General features: G+C 37.2%; 1 protein-coding gene and 1 long non-coding RNA gene across 7 annotated transcripts; one reads left to right on the top strand and one right to left on the bottom strand.

Annotated features, from left to right (window-relative positions):
• Positions 1–2,807: 2,807 nt before the first annotated feature.
• LOC119658843 (tubulin polyglutamylase TTLL4-like) lies at positions 2,808–21,239 on the bottom strand. Of its 6 annotated transcripts, none has more exons than XM_038066593.1 (11): positions 20,497–21,234; positions 12,472–12,922; positions 11,659–12,151; positions 11,124–11,453; positions 8,344–8,701; positions 8,156–8,280; positions 7,654–8,093; positions 7,427–7,591; positions 7,084–7,359; positions 3,156–3,422; positions 2,808–3,092 (listed from the first exon to the last, which is right to left on the bottom strand). In XM_038066593.1, the coding sequence occupies exons 2-11, from the start codon at positions 12,796–12,798 to the stop codon at positions 3,090–3,092; spliced, it is 2,784 nt and encodes a 927-aa protein (XP_037922521.1). In that variant the 5' UTR covers positions 12,799–12,922; positions 20,497–21,234; the 3' UTR covers positions 2,808–3,089. The 6 variants fall into 6 exon arrangements, with proteins under 6 accessions (XP_037922521.1, XP_037922542.1, XP_037922551.1 ...); XM_038066614.1 differs by having other exon boundaries at positions 11,659–12,076; XM_038066623.1 differs by having other exon boundaries at positions 11,659–12,073.
• LOC119658872 lies at positions 13,490–14,220 on the top strand. The gene is made up of 3 exons (XR_005250294.1): positions 13,490–13,627; positions 13,692–13,743; positions 14,083–14,220. It is a non-coding gene; the product is annotated as an uncharacterized LOC119658872 (long non-coding RNA).
• Positions 21,240–21,977: the final 738 nt, after the last annotated feature.

Raw genomic sequence — 21,977 nt, 5'->3', positions numbered from 1 at the left:
CACTGGTGGCAATGTGATTTGTATCGTGATTTGACGTCGGACATCAGTCGACTCAGCTGTGAATGAGTACCTGAGTCAAATCAGGGTAACAACCTCGGACGGGCGCAATGCTGACTACATTGCCTCCTACAATGTACTGCAGTGTACCATTGCTCTTAAATGAAGTGCCCTAACACACTTCAAGGCCCTGACCAAATTGGATTGTTGCACCAACGATTATTATTATTATAATAAATATTAAATTTAATGAACCAAATTTTGATTGTATATGAAATAAGTCCCTATTGGGCTACTTATCATCTGTAAGAATGAACCGGAAACGCCGCGCTTCAGGTGTGAAAGTTTTGTTGAATTTTTATGAATTAACATCTGGGTACATTATGATCTCATTTATATATAGTTCATAGTGTATATCCGTTGAACATATCCGATATTCAATTCGATGTGACATTTGTTGATAAAAGTAGGATTTCCACCAATTTTTCAGATTTTTCTGGTGAGCAGCTTCTGAGAATGACCCCCTCACTCCCCGTTTCGCAACCGGCTTCAAAACTAAGGCCTGATTCGAAAAATACAAATCGAGATGTTCCATTTCTATATTCACTGAAAAACAAGTCGGGAAACCGGAAGTTTGACGCTTCAGGTATAAAAGGTTTTGTGTTTCCCTAGGTGAGGGGTATAACGCAGTTCTCCATTGAGTGATAGCCTTGGCCCGAGATATTTAAATCACTTAGTTATGGGCAGGTTACTGTCATTGCCAAAACTGAGCGATTTAGATATCTGGAGCCAATGCTATCAGCCAATGGAGAACTGCGTAATGAAATTGCTTCAAGCATTAACGCAACCTGGATGAAGTGGCATTCCACAACTGGTGTTCTTTGTGATCGACGTATCAACGCACGTCTCAAATCTAAAATTTACCGCAATGCCGTCCATCTGCCGCTCTCTATTGTTCTGAGTGTTGACCGACTATAAAAGACAATGAACGGCATCTTGTGATAATGGAGACGAAGATGTTGCATTGCACTGGTGGCGTGTCACGTTTTGATCACGTCCGAAATGAGAATATCCGCGATCGATATGGGGGTGCTGCGAGTGAGGCGTTTTCGATGGTGTGGTCACGTAATTCACGCTAACGAGAATTCACTTCCCAATATTGGGGATTTAAAGGCCTCGCGATCACATGGCTTCACACTGAATTTAATATTTTGAGCAAATGCCAAGAAATTAACCTACATCAAATATAAAAAAGGGCTGGGGCCAATTAGATTCTTCTTGAATGGAATTTTAATATTTCACTCGAATGTCAATTATTCTTGTTAATTATGACGTCAGTATCTTATTTGCATGGCTTTGTAAGCAGTTAATTCGCGCGAAATTGCTAAGTTTGAACTGCTATAACTTTGGCTTTAATGGCCAGATTTCCATGAAATTCAGCACGTGTATACGAAATATTGTATTCTATGCGGAAAGTACTAGTCCTTTCATTTGAAACCCTACGCGACTATATCCGGTGAAAAAATTTTTGAATCCTCCTTTTGCATGTATGGGAAGCCCCCCTCTAAACTCCACCTAAATTTATGCCACTCGCTGTTTGCGTGGGATTTCATAGCTCCCATCTGCCCACCAAATTTGATTCGCATCGGCTTAGCCATTTTAGAGAAAAGTGCGTGTGACGGACAGACATACATTGAATCGATTTTAATAAGGTTTTGTTTTACACAAAACCTTAAAAAATTACACCTTCTCCCTCCTCCCGCTAAAATGATGTAACTCACTACATGTGTAGGCGTCCACAGTTGCCACCTTTATACTAAATTTCGTGTCAATCAGTACAGCTGTTTCTGAGAAAAGTGTGTGTGACAGACAGGCAGCAAACTGATTTTAACAAGGTTTTATTTTCTGCAAGATCTACAAATCACCTCTTACAAATCAAGTTTCTTCGTGGATAACCCTAGAACTCATCGCTGACTGGTTCTATGGGACTTTGTTCCCTAAGTCCAGCCCTTGTTGACACAAATAAACCAAAGAGTCACAAAGAGTCTTATAATTCGCATCGCCACTTATTTTTTGAGGTATTCAAAATAAATTGTTTTTTTTTTTGGAAAAATAAAAGAAAAATTGGAGTAAATCACACTTTGTTCCGAAACTAGCCACTAAACGCACGTCGGCGCTACATAACTTTTGTTTCTTTTGCCACCCTCTATTTCCACCCCAAATTTGATGTCAACCGGTCTTAATGGAAACCCCACCCCAGCGGAAAAGAAAAATAGAGGCCGCATGTCGCCTCAGTGCACTCTGCACTTGCGTTTACCAAGCAATATCTGTTGATGCTCTTGAAGCTCTCCAGCTCAAAAAAAAAATATATTGTAAAGTCAAGGGTAGGGACGTACTTCACAATCAATTTTACAGTTCCAAAAAGGTTGCATTTTGCTGAGATTTAGTCATAGCAACACCGGTAAAATAATCTACAATAATAGGAAATACTAGCTAGGCTGAATATATTAACACAAGTTGCATCCATATGCACACCCATTGTATTCATTCTATTCTGGTCGAAACCAGTTCTTTAATAACTTAATTTTTCTTTGCGTTGGGTCACTCAATCTAAACTCTCCCAAACTTACACAAATTTTCATTAGCTTTGGGAGCTATTTTTTTAAATGAGTGTTACTTTTTGCATTACCATTAGGATCAATATTATCACATACAATTTTCCTTCTAAGCCAATGGGTACAAATATATTGCACTTCAATCTCGCTTCTTCGTCGGTATTCAACACATTGGTGTCTTCACAATAAACACCGTTTCATTTCAGAACACTTTTATTTATAATTTTTTATCTAGCTAGCGCAACTATTCAGTTGTTAATCTTATTTACAATCTAAGTAAATTAGAATTAAGGGTTTTTTTTATCTATTTTGGGGGTCTTTATATCTGCAATTTGTGTCTTTATGATATTCCAAAATTTTCCGCACAAATGATGTCATTATGTAAATCTATACACATAACTAGAATTGCCAAGTTGCGATCGGTTCTAGTAGAAAGGAGGTACTAAGATTGTATGAATTGAATTTCTAGAGCCAATGTCACTGCAACAGAAGAAATATTTCGCATGAAAACAACTATTAAGACAAAATAACAAAATGCCTTACCTTCGTTTCGACTAGAATCGAGGTTGATTGAATGTGCTCCATAACAATATCATTTGAAACAGATTTTTCATCACATATGCAGGTATTTATCACACCATTCAGAGTTGTTTGCGTTACTTTTTTGCTGATATCCTCGTCAGACTCAATTTCTTTTTCAAAAAATGTTGGATCATCTAAATTATTACATATTTCGGCGCCGGTTGTTTGTTGCTCTTTTTCGCATGAGTGTGCTGTTGTTTTTGGAGGCTGAGGATCTACGCTTGGCTCCTGAAATCGAAACAACATTCCAGCGCTTAAGAAATGAGTTTCAATTAGTATTTTCATGAAACTCTTCTGCAAGATACATATCAATAAGAATAAAAAAAAGTTCTCAACACCGCCACCTGCGACGTAATCGAGCACTCAATTGTTAAAGAAAAATCATTAATAATAATATATTGAGATGAAAATGAAAACAAAATAAGCGTAAATATGAAGTGAACAGTATATTGGCAGTTAGTTAATTTAATTCAGCAAATACAGCTCAAGTTTTTATAATTATATAATAAACTAGCCTTGGTTCCTTTAAACAAACTTTGATCCAGTCTAATAATTAACATGATTTGATAAAATCTTCCGTAAGATCACCATAGACCGTCCGTTTCGGAAAAGAGGAGCAAAAAGTTACAATACTCTGAATGGCCGTGTAAAACCTAAGCGATCAGGGAGTAGGTGGGGTACATTTCACTCGGACTAATAATAATAATAATCATTGGCGCAACAATCCAATTGGATCAGGGCCTTGAAGTGCGTTAGAGGACACTGATACACCGACATAGCCAGGTAGCTATCTTGCATCTACGGCACGAATACCCAATGGCATTCCGTGCCCCCTAGAAACTTGATTTTCTTATCCTCTATGTAGTCTTCTTGGGGTTAGCAACCTTGGCCTCTCGAATTTTTCCGTGTCAGAAGCGACTAGCAAGCTTCGAAGGAGGTTAATTTGCCGGTTGTACCTTGCGAATGCTTTTCCACGGCGTAGGGCTCATCATAATGTTCGTTTTTTCCAATTCTAGCGACACAAGCTTCAGCGTTAAACGAATTAAAATTATGTGATATCTAGGCAAATATTGGAAAGTGCTACGTAGCGTGCGCTATGACAAAAGGGAATTTATCATTTCGCATCACGCAAGAACTTATAGGCGGTCAAAAGATGTTCGATTGCCCGTTAAGAAACATTATCGATTTCTGCTACGGCTCCCAAGCACAGATGACGTGAAGTTTCGCCTCTCCTGCTGTAATGGCTAGTCACCGTAACTTATGGATATCGATTTTTCATCTAAACGAAAGTGGAATTATCTTTGTCGTTAATGCGGTCTAACTAGGAAAACCGTGGAATTGTTCATGAAACTACTATAGTTTCAGCAGATTTGCTACTTTCACTCACACGTAAATCCTGGGAATCTGAATTGTTAAGATTATACGAAACCACCTGCCGTGAATGCAATAATTAGGATATTTGCGTGCCTCTTGCTGTCGCAAAGATAATAGCCAAAATTATTCTGCAATCCATCAATGAACACTTCGGAAGCTTGATTGACAGAGAGGAGATTGGTTTCTGCTCTGCATCCTCTTGCACTAACCCCACCGTTACTGTTTCAGATCATCTTTGGAGTGGACCTACTTTTCCTCGATTTCGAGATGACTTTTGGCAGCGTCAACGGCGTGTTTATCTGGAATACTCTGCCTTTGACGAAATGTCACATACACCATCTAGGTAAAATATCAGAGGAATATGAAGTCCAAAGCAGAGTTATTATTTTTTCATTTTATCCGTCCAGATGGCTCAGTGGTTAAAGCGCCAAGCTGCCGTAGCGGAAAGCAGTAGTTCAAATTTCATTGGGTAGAGGGATTTGTATGCATGACTGGTGGTCGGATACCAGTTGACTCAGCTGTGAATGAATACCTGAGTCAAACCAGGGTAATAATCGCGGGTGAGTGCAGTGCTGACCACATTCCCCCCTACGATGCACTTTAGTGTAGCGTTACGGACTTGATTAAAGGGCTCGAACCAATTAGTATGTCGCGCCAAAAATTATTATTATTTATTTGTCCCGGAGGACGTGGAGTGTTTTAATGAACATTTTTCTCAGAGGTCTTCCCTAAACTGATGATATCTGCTTACCCTCTCATCGAGTCATGGGCTTTTTCGAAAGGCCTCTAGACTTGGAAAAGGAGGCAAGCAGAATCAACAATAAGTCGATGAAATTTGAAATAAACAGAATGCAAAGGACGTTGATTTCGAAGGGGCCTTCTAATTTTGCTATCAAGGTGAAGATTACCGGCAAATGAAATGCTATCAAAACAAACCCAGAAAGCTAGAGGAATCCCGTTTAACAGATCTTAACAAACTGCACCACATCCATTAGAAAAAAAACTGGTCGATGATGGGCAACGCAAATGTGAAAAACAGCATTTTAACTCGATTTTGAATTGTAGACCAACAAATAAAACAACCTCAAAAAAAAAAAAAAAAAAAAAAAAAATTTGTTCTTGAAATGCCGAATAAACATTTATTATTATCAATAATCCAAGGAAAAGAGACAACTGGTCCACGAAATACCGGTATATGGGCAATAAAAAAATTTATTCGACATTTAAACAACAATTTTGTCTTTTCTTTGTTTTTTTTCTCATTGAAAAACAAGCCGTACTAGAGGAATATTCCAAGGACATAAATAACTGTTAATGAAATAGAATATCGGAGGAATTTGAAGATAACGCAAAGTCCGTCAGAATTACATTCTGTCATCGGTACTTCTTCTCTTCATCGGTGATGTTCTCTATATTGCCTTACTGGAAAACGTGGAGAGACTCAATCGACGACGGTGCTAAACTTGGTGGTACTTGACCATTGGACCTCCATCGTCACTTTAGTTGTTCAAAAGGTTCTTCCGCACCAATGTCCTTTCTGTGTTGCTACATTTCAGCAGCCAATAGAAAGTGGCCGCCCTTGTTACTCGGCAGCTCCAAATTCTCATCAACTCATGTATACGTCGTATAGTATCAGCACTCAGATTGAGACTATATCAAACGAAGAAGTACGTCAGTATGTGGACTAGTTACCGGTGAACGTGTTCATCGGCGGCGGAAGTAGCATTGGATTGAAAAAACATTTAGAAGTGGCTACAATTTCTTTCTCCATTGCGGCAAGAATCGATGTCTGGGATTTAAAAGGGGCACTAAACACCCTACAGAAATACCAAGCAGTCACAGCGGATACCAGTCCATTCAGTTGTGAACGAGTTCGCAGATCAAATAATTGTCTCCTCCTCCTCTCCTCTCCTAAATTCAAATTTGATTTTTGTGCAATCGATTGTTAATGTGTTGATCAGAACTTTACAGGCATGATAAAAAGCTGGGCCTTCGCTAGATATATCATACAGACGTGTTCAGAAGCAGGATACGTGGCAGCCAAAATAAATGGAAACTATATCTACAATTGCTGCAACGAGTCTGCTGATAAATTGGAAAAGATCATTCATTACAGGACAGTTTTGTCAGCGGGCCAAAGGGAGGGCGAATCTTGGAGAGCGGGAACGGAAGTATAAGCAGGTCCGCTTATTTATCTTGGAATAAAACATAAGAGAGTACTTCGTGATACCAACGATTATAAAACCGACATCCGCCCCCGGCGGGCGACAAGCATTTCTTGAGTATATAAGCGATGCGAAATTTTCAAGTTAATTACAGCCCGGAGCAATACTTTTGAAGAACGTATGAAATAGTGAAAACTTTACTAAACTACTATAGCCGTACTACTGTGTTGTGACATTTTCATAAAAAAACCACCACCATAGAAAATAGAAAAATTATCGTTGCAATCTGTTAATTATATCTTAGTTAAATATTAAACAGAAAACTATATTATTGTGGAATCACTGCTCACCTTTACAGCTCCGGGCGCCACTTGCAAATGAACACCTGCTTCGCATAATTTCTGCAGCCTTTCAATGCCAGCTTGACGATTTTTACCATATTTATATTCCCAAGCATCTAATAATCTATTGTAATATCGGGGGAAATCTATGTAAGGTAAAAACGCATAGGAACATGGACCAGGAAATATTCTTTCAAGAGGTGAACTACGAGCAAATTCATCTTCCGACAAAACTAAACAACGGATGTCATCGGATGTCAGATCTTCTAGGATCCTCTCCAAGTACTGCAAATATAAAAAAAAAGTAAAAACGTTTTGAACACATCTGCAAACGCAACAAAACAAAACTTACATCTTCGCGATTCTCTACATTTGCGCTGGTGAAATAATTATGTTTTTTGATCTCTTCCGAGCTCAATTGTGTTATGTGCAATCGTTTGTCAAGGCAAATTTTACCGGGTAAATTAAACATTTGAGCGATTTCGCTCTCTTTTTCCTGTGATAGTTTAGGGGGGACCTGAAAAGATTTTTGTTGATATTTCAATTTCGATATTATCAAACTATATACTAATATCCTACCTGATACATTGCTGTATTGAGGACTGATTGTATTAATGGGCCTTTCACATGCAAATCCAGCGGCTGATCTGAATGTAATGATGGTGAAATATTCACTTCAAGCAGCCAAGGTGTTAATTGTTCGTCTAATAAAATGTCAAAACCAAATAGCTCGAAACAGTTATATCTACTGCGCACGTTGGTTTTGAACATGCGGTTCAATCCACTTTCTCCAGCCAGCAATGTTCTTAGAATAATATTCCGAATTTTGCCCCAAAGACGTTTCGTATTGATACCCTGTTCTCGAAAGTGTGTCCACAATGATCTTAACGTCCATTTATGACCTTGGCATGCATTCACGTCTTCATTGATGGCATAACTTTCCGAAAATTTATTTATGCTATAGTTCGTCAAATGCATACATCGGTCGTCTAAGGTGTCTAATTTGTCGCTGTACCGAACTGAGGAAAAAACTCACTTTATACTTGAATTTAATACGGAGCAGCGAAGAAAGGTTACCCACCTGAAGCAAATCTCGCTAGTCCATCTGTATGGATGTAAACTCTCAATGGATTCACCGATGTCACAATTACATAAAGCCTCAAATCAAATTTACTCCCGTTGATAAGAAGTGGTCTTTCGATGTATCTGAAAAAAGAAAAAAAAAATAGTTGACAAGCCTTATACTCAAAATGAATCACAATTACTTACTTCTGCACAATAAGCGGCATATTTTTTGGTATTTGTGTCCATCGATTAACGATTTTAATTCCAGTTCCGCGTGCACTGGCTGGCGGCTTAATAATCCACTTAGTATTTTGAACTGAGTATTTAGGCCAATCTGTTTTCAAACTAGCAAGATCCTGGGGTAGAATATATGTCTTTTGCATAAATCCGAACTCTTTTTTGCCGTGTTTGCCCATGTGCGATTTTAAGTTTCGCCAAACACTATCTTTTCGGCCGATTTTGAAGGAACCCGGTAAGTGATTGTATTTTTGGTAGGAACGTAGCACTCGAAAGCCTGGGCTTTTCATGTGCTTCTCCCATGTCCCCATCCAATCGTTCGTTTCTATTGGGAGATAACAGAAAATTAGATGACTAACAGAGCATGTGACACAAGTGTACACATTTTTTATGTCATGCAGTGACTCCAATCTCATTCAGTGTTAGAAAATAGAAATGAACAGCGTCACAAAAATATTGTTTAAAAAAAGAAAAAGTTGACAATGAAATAAGGAATAATGTCGAATTTACAATCCATATAACGTAAGGCGGCAGAGTTGATTTTTTCTCGATTTTTATGGACTTCTCTAAAAATTTGTAATCATCTGCCTCCCGAACAACGATTATCATTTTACCTCGAAATACGTATATACTAATAAATAATTTATCCCGTTTCAGGAAACAATCAATTGCATTTTATTTCATTTAAATTGCTAACGTCTATTCCTACAGTATACTGTCAACATATCAGACTTTCAAAAAATGGATACAAGGAAGAAGTCAGGAAACCGGAAGCTGGACGCTTCAAGTATGAAAGATTGTGTGTATTTTTTTTTATGAAAACCCAAACCAACCAAACCACCAAACTCAGTTGGATCATGCTCTATATCATAGCATATAGTCCTGCAGAATTTCATGATTATAGGACAAACTTAAGCAGTCAATTACTAAAAATTGTAGTAATATCCTATTATTAATTTTATTTGAACAAATATCTGTATGAAGGGTGTTTTGGGGCCTAGGCACCATAAAGTGGCAGATTCCGGATTATTGTCAGATTCTTCAATTTTGTAGGTTCTAAGAATGGCCCCATAAAAGACACGACCCCTTTCCAGCGCCGCCCTCCCCCGTTTGTGAATTAAATGTCAAAACTGAGACCAGATTTGAAAAGTACTAATCCATACCTTTCATTTGATACCCCACGTGACAATATTTGGTGAAAAAACGTACACCCTCCTTTTGCATGTATGGACCCCCTTAAATTCCACGTAGAACGATGTAACTCACTGTATGCGTGAATGTCCACAGTTTCCACCCTCTCATCAAATTTGGTGTCAACAGATGTAATCGTTTCCGAGAAAAATGCGTACGACAGACAGAAAACCGATTTTAATAAGGTTGTTTTACACAAATCTTTAAAAATTGATTTCTGGAAACCGTCACATTGAAAAGCCTTCCAAGTAGTCAGACAACAACATCAATATTCTGTAAACCAAGTTGAAATTGGTGAACCAGAGCTTTTAAATTGAAATATAATCTGTAGGGTCAATAAAAGTTTGGAAACTTTATTTATAAAATATTTATTTAGTGCATTAACCACTTTTTCTGAGACAAGCTTATATTGTTGGATTCAAATGCTTTGGTTCTAGTGTCTAAGGATCGCGGAGATTTTCATGCCTCAATAATTTCTTTATATCAACAAAATAAACATCAGATGAAGAATGCTCGCTTGCACACGTAAACAAATTTGTAGTATCTGAACAATTCAAGCGGGATCTTTTTTTTTGAAAAACATGGACTTTTTTCATCTGAAATCCTTGACATATTTTCATGAAAAAGATTATTTAAAAATTTTTAGGGAATAAGAAAAGCTTGCGCTTCGCCTGAAGTGGTGGAAATTGAATCAATTTTAATAAGGTTTTGTTTAACACAAAACCTTGAAAAGTGATTGTGCGATTGAGACATGTATATATAAAAATGAAATCCTGTCATTCAGACATTGTCAAAAATATATCGTTAATTAAAAATAATAGCCTGTCATTTCAAAAGCAAATGTTCGAAATGAACCACGGGAATTTGAAAGAAACTCAATATAGTGTTGATCCTAAATCTATCGTCCACATTCTTTCGGAATGTAATAACAAAAATTTCTTCCCCACTGTGCGAAGCAATGTGTTGAATTCGAGGGGAAATACGATCCCAATATATTTATCTTTGTTTTTTAATTTTTTTAGAACACTAACAGGGGCCTATTATGATTTGCACAACTCTGGGCCAATTCCGGACGGAAACACTCGTGGATCATCAATAAACCATTACATCATATATTTTCTAATAGATAAATCAAAATTTGGCACCGTGAGCGATTTCGAAAAAACTTTATGGATTTTTATTGAATTTTCCGAATAAGGGATCGATGACAATTCCATATTTGTCTAATCATTTGTCATTTAGAAATATACATTTAAAAAAACACCATTCTTGCGCTTAAATGTCAAAAATACTACTGTAGATTAGTTTCCAAAATAACTTTTATGGGTTTCTGTTACGAACGCGGATACACAAATTAAAGTTAAATGTTCCGATTCGACACTCGATCAACAAATATTACAACGTAAATTCACAGTAAATGGAACCTGCTATTGGGTTTATCGATTGGAATCACTTCATATTGTTTATTCTTGTAACTAAGAAAGTATATTATCATAAGTCAAGTATAAACAATCTTTTTCAATATTCGAAAGCAATTTATTTATTTAAAAACTTACTTTTTATCAGCCGAAATCCTGAATTCGCTACCACTCGTCTCACTACCTTCGGCATTATAGACGTTAACTTCCATTTCAGAAGTCTATGCACTTCCGGTGGCACTGGTGGTCCCTTTTCAGCATGCGATGAGAAAGTAAGATACGCAGGAACATTTGGAAAAAGACTTGGACTAAATGGCGAACTAGGCGTGAAATAGTTGCTTTCCGAACTGGGCAACGACGTTGCATCTGTGTACGTATCTAATTTACAATCTGAAGTATTCAAATACACATGACCCGTGTATTCATCATCCGAATCGGATAAATTTGATCCATCAGGCAACGAGAATTCTAAAAAGCATTTAAATGCACATTGAAAAATATGTTTACCGAAAAAAGGGTTCTTTTCTTTTTGATACCATTGGTTGTTGATTGACAAATTCAAATCAAAATCAGAAACTACACGGCCGTTCTCTTTTTAATGTTAAAAATGTCGTCAATCAACGACCAACTCTCTCGAAAAGAACACCTTTCCTGCTCTCAATATCATACTAACCATCGAATTCTTCTTCATCCTCTAGATCACTACCTTCATTTTCACTTTTATTTGAAACGCTGGGTATATCAGTCTTGAGGTTAGTAGGAGAACTAGATGTAGAATTTGCATCATGCTTAGATGTTTCCATACGACTCGAATCTATTTCGAGTTTTTCAGTGCTTTCCACCCCATTCAAAATACCATCACTTTTTTCTATCGTTTCACTCACAATGCCTTTGAATTCAAAACCATTCAAAGGCAAAGCACAACTATTAAACGTTGATGATGATGTAGGAAATATTAGTTGTGTCTGAGAGGTTATGCGGGTTGATTTATTTTCTACTACTAAAGAATCAAGCGGTGGATTTTTAACAGACGGCGGCAGTGCTAAACCATTTGTAACTGTCGACGAAATTTGCAGCGGCAGCGTTGTCTGCTGATGAATTTGATTTGCATTATTGGTACATGCTATAAGCGTAAAGGAGTCTTCGCGTGGACGCTTTAAAACCAACTTCAGTCAGGCAATCAAACCGAAAACATAAAGACGGAGAAAAAACATTTACGTCATTAGCAACACAATTGGTTAGTGTATACTGTAAAATATCCTATTGGTTGGAGGTTTAACACTATATTAGAATTAAAATGATGACCAAAATATTACAAACAAACGTCTTATTGGGGTTTTCCATTCCGTGACGAAGGATTTACTACTTAGGAAGGTAAATCTAACTCAGAAGTGATAGTTTATGAAAGATGCCTGAATTTTTGCACAAAATTTCCACAAATATTTCATTCTTAATGAACTAGGTAAATCAAAAAAGAGCATCTTACCTCGTCCTCTGATGATCGGTTTTTATTGGTTTCATTCGAATCCGATTCGCTACGAGTTCTTATGCGGCGTTTAAGTTCTTCTATCGATGATTTCACACCATCATATTGACATCCTTCCGGAGTATGGAGATGATTATGTTGCGTTAGCATTTGTGTCCGAACTTGGTCTTTACAAAGTTCGATTTCCTGGAGCCAAGATTCTCGGTATTCGTGTAGATCTGGTACCCGACCGTTTAATTTTTCGCATAATGCTTGTGAATTTGATAAGTTTTCTTTAATGTTATCCTTCAAAATTGGTGGCGATCGCTTCTCACTTATCGGCGGCATTTTTAAGTCTATTCTTATATTTTATTTAGAATAATTGTCGTCTTCAGGATGTTATGCAAAAATCTCAATTAATAATATCGATAAAAGATATACTGCTTTGAATGCATTCTTTTTCCTGTAGGCACTGTAATGACAAAAAGTAGTAGAGCTTAGACCTATTATATTCACAATTCTGCACTTTTGAAAGGTGTCAAACGTTTTAAATTTTTTTTTTGTAAAATCTATTTTCACTTAGTTTATTAGAGGTGAGACAGTGCCGATGATTATGTCATCGTCCTTATGAGAGACGACTGCAGCTCCTTACAGTTTCAGGCGAACAAAAATTATTATTCATTGGCCACGTCCCATAAAATGGAAATATTTTTCGATATTTGAACGAAGCATTTTTTTAAATGGAAGGAAAAAACACTTATGTTCACTAATAATTATAAGACTACAAAAATTGGTTATCATCATTGAATATTTTTGAGGAAATCAGTCACTTCAATATTATTAATAACACCATTAAACTATTTGCTTACGAGTGATCAGAGATGTTTAAATCAAAGCTATTTCGATACTGAACATAGTCTGCGCATTTATCATATGATCGATTGATTACGATCACATTTGTCCCTGCCCTCTTTTATACAAAAATAAATCAAAACAACCAGAAAATAGTTTGCAATTGCATTAGTTATTTTAGCTATGTGTCTGAATTAATTGTTTCACGCTTTCGTGAATCTAATCATTAGTTCGCTATTTTCGGGTTAGGATAATTTTGATAAAAATTACAACCAGGAAAGCTTTCCATGTCTGTGCGCTAACGAATTTCTTGATGAAGTTATAGGTAAACGTCATTTGAAGTTATCTACATTTCAATAAAATTGGTTGTCTTGATCTTTCAATCTTAGGTGTACACGCTACAATCTTCACCCAAGGATCCATCACTGATGGAGACCGCATGTAATTCATTTAGATCTTAGATGTTAAATCCTGAACACCTGGAAAAAGAAAGCCACATGTTCTTCGCTAGTGAGGTATTTATTTAGCAAATATAGATACTTCCATTTTTACAAGGCACTTGACAATTGGGAAGAGAATAAGTTGTTCCCGAAATATCGGTTTTTGCTGAATAAATATCACATTAGTGAAGGAAATTTCGTTTCATTGTTTAGTTTTTTTTGCTCTACTTCAACGCGAAGCTAGAATTTTCATGGCATTCCTTACGTTGTGTCGTATGCAAATTGTTAGTCTAGGATTCGCAAATTAGATTTAGCTATGATCCTTAATGTGGAATTTCAGCACTGGCTTATGCGACTTTTCGAAAATTCAACGCCAAGTGAGAAATCTACAAATAGTTTAATACTGCAAAACTGAATCTGATCTTAAGGGAGAAGGACAAGATCGAAGTGGATTAGTTTTTATGGACTATTGTTTTTTTCTTCCAGAAATAATGTGAGAAAATGTCAATTTTGGCAGCATAGTTTCTCAACGAAGGTTAATTTTTGACTTTTACCTCAAGCATGATAATGGAGTGGAATGTAACACTCTTCTGAGTAAATCATAACTTTTCATTTTGAATCACTTGGGCTTCATGAAAAATTGGATCATTGCTAAACCCCTCCTATTGGTATGCGGATACACCCCACGTGCCTTACCATAAAGTTAAGGCTAGCATAACTAAAGATAGCTGCTGGGAATACAACATGAGATATCTAATTTCGCGTCACAGTTCTTCACTTTGTCTTGGCAAAGAGTATGTTTTTATGATTCTAAAATTAGAAAATTAGTATGAAAACCTCTCATTTGATATTTATGTATTATATGGCAATATTTTTCGAAAACAAACTGCGTGCTGGAAGATAGAGTATGTCTACAAATATTTATTTCCTGACCTTTGATCAACGTTTTCCACTTTCTAGATAAAAAATTAATAAGGAGATTTTTCGGCCTTAACAATAACCAGAATATAAAACTGTTTTTTTTATATGGTTGCGACAACTAATAGAAATATGTTATTAAGTAAGCTGTGAACCAAGTCGAAAGGCTTCGTGTCCATATTATTTGATCTAAATAAACATTGCCTATTTCCTATACTTATATATACACGTATATAAATTGATCGTACACATATTTCCGATTCAGTTCGTGCACAAAACGTACATATGTATATATATATACACTACGTGTATTGAATACCGCTGGTTTAATCTACACATATATTTATTAGCATATCCATATAAATACATACATGTCTGGCTCGAGTAATTGATATTGTTATATGAATGATTAAGAAAGTAAAACGGATTGTTCCGTTGCGACCCCCCGAATTTCCCTGTCAAATCTCTGAAATATGCTAATTCACTATTATTACTTTGTGTAGATTACGGAATGGGATATATTTTGAATCCTAGATTCCGTTTAGATACACCACTGTGATTTTTTTCAAGTTTTTCAGTTGGATAGGTTCTGACGAGACCTGCTACACTTTTTAAAGGTCATATTTTGAGCCTTCACTCCTCTACGTTTCACTCGATAGTTCACCTCACTTTCGAAAAGTACTAATTGAGCCCCTTCATTCCATATTTCACATGGCCACATTCTGTAAGAAAAAATTGGACCCATAGGGAGCATCGCCCTGCTTATCTATGTGTCTGCAATTATATCAGGAATAGTAGGAACACCTCTAAAAGAAACTGAAATATTGATTGTTTGGGATATGAGGGATCCTAAGTCCTACTTTGTGTCGGGTCGGACCAAATGGAGAACTCACTGTCTCACTTTTTTTGGTCCATGGATCCCTCGTTTTGGGCTTAGCACCCAAGTATTCAAAACAGGCGACTAACGGTTTCGACCAGGCAGATGCAATCCATCAGGTGCTCTCTGATTGAACGAGGACCAAAAGCGGAAACAGATGAGAGTGAGAGTAAGTTAGAGGAGCGAAATCCACCTGTTGCCGCTTTCGGCGACGCTGCTCCCAGGGCAGAGGTGACACAGCGTTTGATGAGCTTGCTCTGCCTTGCGGACATACTAATGGCAGCACACGATTTTTTAATTTCATAGACTTCTTCACAAACAGGTAGATTGACTTTACAATGTTACGCCATGCCTTTTGCCAGCGATTTTCTTCCACTGTAGGCTGCTTTTAAGTTCACGCCAGATTAAATCAGATGACCACACCAGCCAAGCCGCAACGGATATCAAATTATCACCCCACCTACCTGTTAACTTACCAGAATATTTTGCAGCGTTGAAATTTCCATACTAGAGACATTTATTAATTGAAAACAATGGACCGGAACCTGTTATGTAGAGGATCATTCCTCCTTATTTCCTTCCCCAAATTAAAGATTTTCTTTGCACACTTAGGGAAAAAGCCCGGCTTTCTCGCCATATGACTGGAGATACAGTTCTGGGGAAATTATTAGACATACTATCGTTTTTTCACTTCAGCTGAATAATTACGAGGTTTATATGAAATATAGTGTAATTGAAAACTACACATGCTACGTTCTTTTTTTGTGGAATACTTATTACAAAGCCCTATTTCACACTTATTTTTCTTTTTGTTGCATTACAATTTGAACCCATTGCAAGAATCTAAACAAACGGTCGTGTTTTTTGTTCTTAAACATTTGTTTTTAATGTAACGTGATGCTCAACTATTTCATTGAAGGGGAAAATGGGCGACAAAGGACGAAAAGGTTTTACAAAACTGATTTGCTACCAAAAACAAGTCGGGAAGCTGAACGCTTCAGCCATGAAAGGTTTTGTGTATTTCTTGCCAAAATACATTTAAGTACAGAACTATTCCATCTGTACGTTACTCCTTTATATATATGCACTGTCCGACTATACTCATTTTAGTCTGATATTGACAATTAGTGTTTTGGGTTTCAGTGAATTTACACGGAAGAGACAGCTTCAAGCTGCTGTGCCAGTAAAGGTAGACATTTTACGTATTTTGAACAAACTCATATCATAGTCTATATTACTACAAATTTCAATTACTCTAGGATAAATTTTAGGGGGTTTCTAACCAGTTTACCGAAAACATAGTAGTATACTATTATTAACCTAATTTGAGTAGATGATATTTTGATGTCTAGACACCATATAGAGGCAACTTCGGGATTTTTTTCTCAGAGATTTCAGTTGGGTACAAATAAACGCATCCGCAGATGTTCATGTATGGTATGCTTATGTGGTATCCGGTTAGATAGGAGCAATCCGCAGAATTACGAAAAACATTGGCTACAAAGAAAATATCAAAAAAACATTCAAGAGGAGACCTGTAAGAAAATTACGTTGGGAAGAATAGTACTGATGGTTTGCGAGTCAGCCAGTGGCTCCTGTCCGCCGATATTCAACGATGTTATTACTTCTGTTGTGGGAATAAAATGTTATTCGCGTGGGAGGATTGGAAATTGATTCATTGTAGAACGCATTTAGAGGAAAAAGTCTTGGAATTTCTCCCCCGGTCCCTAAATGCGAGTAGCAGCCTTGCGATTCAAAGTTGTCTCCTCAGTGAGCGGAGGGTAACGGGAGCATATGATCATATTCTAATAGAACAATAAAGTTTGCTTTCATACAAAACTTTAAAAAATTACACCCCTCGTTCACATGTATGGGGAGTACACTTCCACTCAACCTAGAATCATCCCACTCATTGCATATAAAGGGACGCAGAAACCACACGTTCGCACTAAATATCGCGACAATAGGTTGAACCGTTTCGGAGTAAGTTGTGTGTGACACACAGACAGACATTAAATTGAGACTAATAAGGCTTTGTTCTACACAAAACCTTTTTTTAGGGCAATTTTATAGTAAATATTTTTAAGCAATTTCAGTAAATGGAAAGCAGTTTTTTTATGTTCACCGAAAGAGGAGGAAGTTCATACTCAATTTTTAAGGGCATCAATGTGTGTAATTTGTAATTTTTGCATTGCTTAGTAAATGAACTTCACTTGAGTGGAATTCTAGAGTAAGTTTAAAGCTGGCAAAATGATCTCGTCTCATAAATATAAATCTGTCAGGCTTATCCTAAAGTCTATGATGTCTACGTCCTACGATTTTAAAAAGTAGCAAAGGGCGGCTAGTGGTAGACGAAATAAAAGAACTGCATATTTATTAAGAGGCTACTTGGGCGATATTGAACTTGCATAACATTAACGTTAAAAAAAATTGCAAAAAAGCAGTAATCGTGACCGTGTAGTGAAACCAATTATACTATCCAAGGACTTGGTCGAAAATGAAGAGCCGAGAATGTAGGCATTTTGAAAATTTGAGCACATTTTTAAAATCATCAGTGGTGATATGTAGGTACAAATGGCGAGCCATGTCCAAAAAAGTATCCACAGCAACCATATAACAGTGTCAATGTACAAAAACATTCAACTAGCTTAGCTTTCTACCATTTTGTTCACACCAACGACTATACACAGAAGGAGAAATTGCCTAGACAAGCCTTGAATGTTTACAGGACAAAAAAAAAAAACGCGTCCGGTGGCCAGGGCTTTTGCGTTCTGCGCATTTTCATTGGTTTCTCATTTGTGTGACGGTTTAGTGCACGTGGCTGCAGTTATTATGAAACTTTCCCAAGTGAGGCCAAAATCAATCGTAGAAGGTGGTGATCCGATTAATATCGCGATGAAATAGAACACACAATATATTAACAGATGCGGGGAACGCACTGCGATCTTGACTCGGCCTTAAACCGAATGAATAATTTTTCATCCTGCTTTTTCTTTCTAATTTCATCTCGTGTGTATAGTTTTCTTGGTTGAAATATTTTTATATCGCGACAGATCAAAATTAACTTTTAATGTATCAAAATGTGTACCATCATCGAATTCTTACTCAACTAAGTTAGGAAACTGTAAATTGATGCCTTATTCAGTACTATTCTGTATTTCAATTAACTTCTTTGTAATTATTTTTGCATTATTACTATGAAAAGCCTTCGATAAAGGTTGAATTTTCAAGTTTCCGGATGGCTTAAGTGATTAGAGCGCTGGGCTGTCGTAGCGGAAGGTCGCGGTTCAAATCTCACTAGTGGCGGAGGGATTTGTTATCGTGACTGCAGGTTGGATACCTGAATGATGCGCTCTATCACACTTTAAGGCTCTGATACAATATGGATTGTTACGACAACCATTATTGTTATTATTTCAAGTTTATGGAGAGAGACAACCACCTCCAAGGTTATGGTGCCTCAAAGTGAGTTGTTCGATTCCATAACGGTGAAGTCGAATTTTCAACCTAATCCCCAGTGGCGACGATGGGGAGAATATGTAGAACAGGAAAGTCTCTTGTTGCTACCTCCACATCCACTTCGAATTAGCTCCGAAACATAAGCCCATTGACACAGATCTCTACCCTCCATATTTTTTTGCAGTCCTAAGCAAAACACAAACTACTTTGATCAATCGAGAACATCCGTCTTTGCTGCAAGACAACGTAAAACAGCAATATTAACCAATGGAAGATAAAAAGGAAAAGGGTTGACGCTATTGAACTTCTTCTACACAAAGGTTCCATCTTGCGCCATCCGATTGCCACTTTTTCTGAGTGGTGAATGAATATCGCAAATTCTTCACCTCTTAGGGCAAGTAGGATACCACCGCGAGATGAAGCGATTTCTTAATAGATGGATTCATTTGAATGGAATTTAAAATTTATTTACGGTTGTGTTATTTGTGTTAAGCATTCGAATACAAATGAAAAAGTCCTTTTGATTCATCCCAATAATAGCCTTACGCCTACTCTCAGAAATTGAGAACAATTTAATGGGTAAAGTTAGCTGAGTGATGACTTCCTCACATTTGCTTCTTGGGGAGTGTAATGCCTTCTTATAACCTTGAATGTTTCAGACAAATTGCTTAATTAGATTTCTTGAAAATTTTAAATGAACAAAGCGGCAGATGAAACTCTCCCGTCGATTAGATATTCCCAATGATCCAAAATACTGCATGCATGATAGCGAGATTGGCTTGATAGACACAGGAAAGAAGAAACCCCAAATTTCTAAGTACTAAGAACCAAAAGTTGAACCCAAGCCAACTTTTTGCTGTTGTATTGGGTCATCGGCAGCTTCTACAACTTATCCTACTTGTTCCTAGGAATATTCCTCATTCTTTGAAAACAACAAAATCCGGTACATGCTGCAATTCTAGGAAAATGCTTGTACTGTTGTTTTGGTTTTATGTTCACGGATTCTAAAAGGCTGTTGATACCTTACGCACGAATTGGCTAAGCATGCATTCTCTAATCGTCAATTGCCTTGTCTTATTTCGCCTGCAACCACTGCACGACATCAAAGCAAAAAGAGATCGCAGACAGAATCTAATTTTGAAACTAGTACGCACTGTACTTATCGGCAGCCGCCAAGGGCAGCTTCGGATGCTATCACACCATTACCGACAAACTGGCAGATGTACATTTTATCTAAAGACGAATATATATTGTCTTGAACCGAAGCGGTATCACATTTTTTTAATTTCTGATCCATTTAAGAAATATCATGAGTAAGCCATCCCGTTCCTGTTCCGCATAAGCGGTAAGAACCTCCACGTTTTATGTAGAGTCAAACCAGCTGAAGATGATGAGGGTTTCTATATTTAAATCATGACCGGAATCGAACTGTGGGCAGGAGACTTAAAAGGAAGAAAGTTCAAATTGATCAAACCACTGACATTGAAGCCGAAAACTAACCTCACTTCTATACGCAGGCGACGGCTGTTTACCTAGAGTGACGCTGGTTCCGAATAAACAAACAAATGGCTGGTTTGTCTCTAGTAAATCCACATATCCACAAAATCGTGGGTTATGATACGCTGCGTCCTGTTAACTCGGCTCTCCAACAGATAGCTTTGCAAAAAAGTAACGGAAACTCCGGCGGCAGAATGGCCGCTCACGCTTCCAATCAACGAGTGTTCCCCGCACAAACAACCACTTCGAAACGTCACAACTTCTATTCTGCGATTTTCTGAGCGTTTTTGACTGGATCCATCCCCCACGTTGTATGTCCAGGTTCTGTCACCACACTTGCAGTATGAGTAATATTCCTGATGATAAAACGTCTAAGCAAAAACACGACGCGACGAAAAACACACGGAGATGATTGACCTGCCTTCAGACGGTATCTGACCAATTTCACGAGCCATATCTTTCCGCCGCAAAAAAACCAATCCACTCTTCTTACCGCTAGTTAGTCACACGAATAAATTACCTCTATAAAAACTCAGGTATAAAAGCAAACAGGCCAAATCAATCCAATTCCAAGAGCGCGCGAGCCACACAAACCGCGATATTTCCAACAAGATGAAGATGCTGTCCACAATCCTTCCTACTCCGATTCTATTCAACTCGCCAGAACGCTGGCACTGAACAGTGGCGTGGTGGGTTGAATTGCTGAACAGTTTCCGTGAAGTTCAAGTGCAACTTACAGCCACCACTGCTGTAGAGCGGTTGATTGACATTTCAATGCGCTGAATATTAAGCTGAATATGTTACTTTTCTTATAAAAATATATTTTCTCTTGCAGGTATTCTCAACTTTTCGCTACCTACCGTATTTCTACACTGAACTATTTTCTTTTTTGTAATCTTAAGAATAATCTTTTTAAATTACCCTCCACTTTTAAATGAAACAAGCCTCTTCCTTCTTACATTTAATTAGAAGTATAATAAACAAGAAAATCAATTTAAACTGATAATTTTTACATCATTTAACTAAAAAATCTCACTTTTCCATGTTTAGAGCACAGCATTTTTGGGCAATGCATTTAATATTTAAATTTTTGTGTATTACAGAAAATTCTCAAGTATTTTGTATTTGGGGTGCTACACTGTCAATTTTTACTAAGATTTTAACGAAATAATTATATTCAAATCACAATTTTAAATCTTGTACTTATTGCGGCCACTTGCAATGTGCAAGTATCTCTGATGTTGCCTGTTTGCATTTATTCCAACATTTGTTTGCAGCGTTCGATGCGGTAAAGCATTCCTAAGAGTTTGTTTAGAAGTGGAATCTCCGTTAGGTTAGGTCTGTTCTGCACTCTCTGCAAACTTATCATCGTTATCACATATATATCGAATCAGCTTCCTGGTAACAGTATAGGACTTGTTTATAAAGAGAAATGAAAAGTTTATTCTATTCGTTATATTTTTTGACCCTGGTGTTTTTCTTTA

The sequence above is a fragment of the Hermetia illucens genome, chromosome 1 (assembly GCF_905115235.1).
Source record: "Hermetia illucens chromosome 1, iHerIll2.2.curated.20191125, whole genome shotgun sequence".
Classification (NCBI taxonomy): Eukaryota; Metazoa; Arthropoda; class Insecta; order Diptera; family Stratiomyidae; genus Hermetia; species Hermetia illucens.
This window is presented reverse-complemented; position numbering and strand designations above follow the sequence as displayed.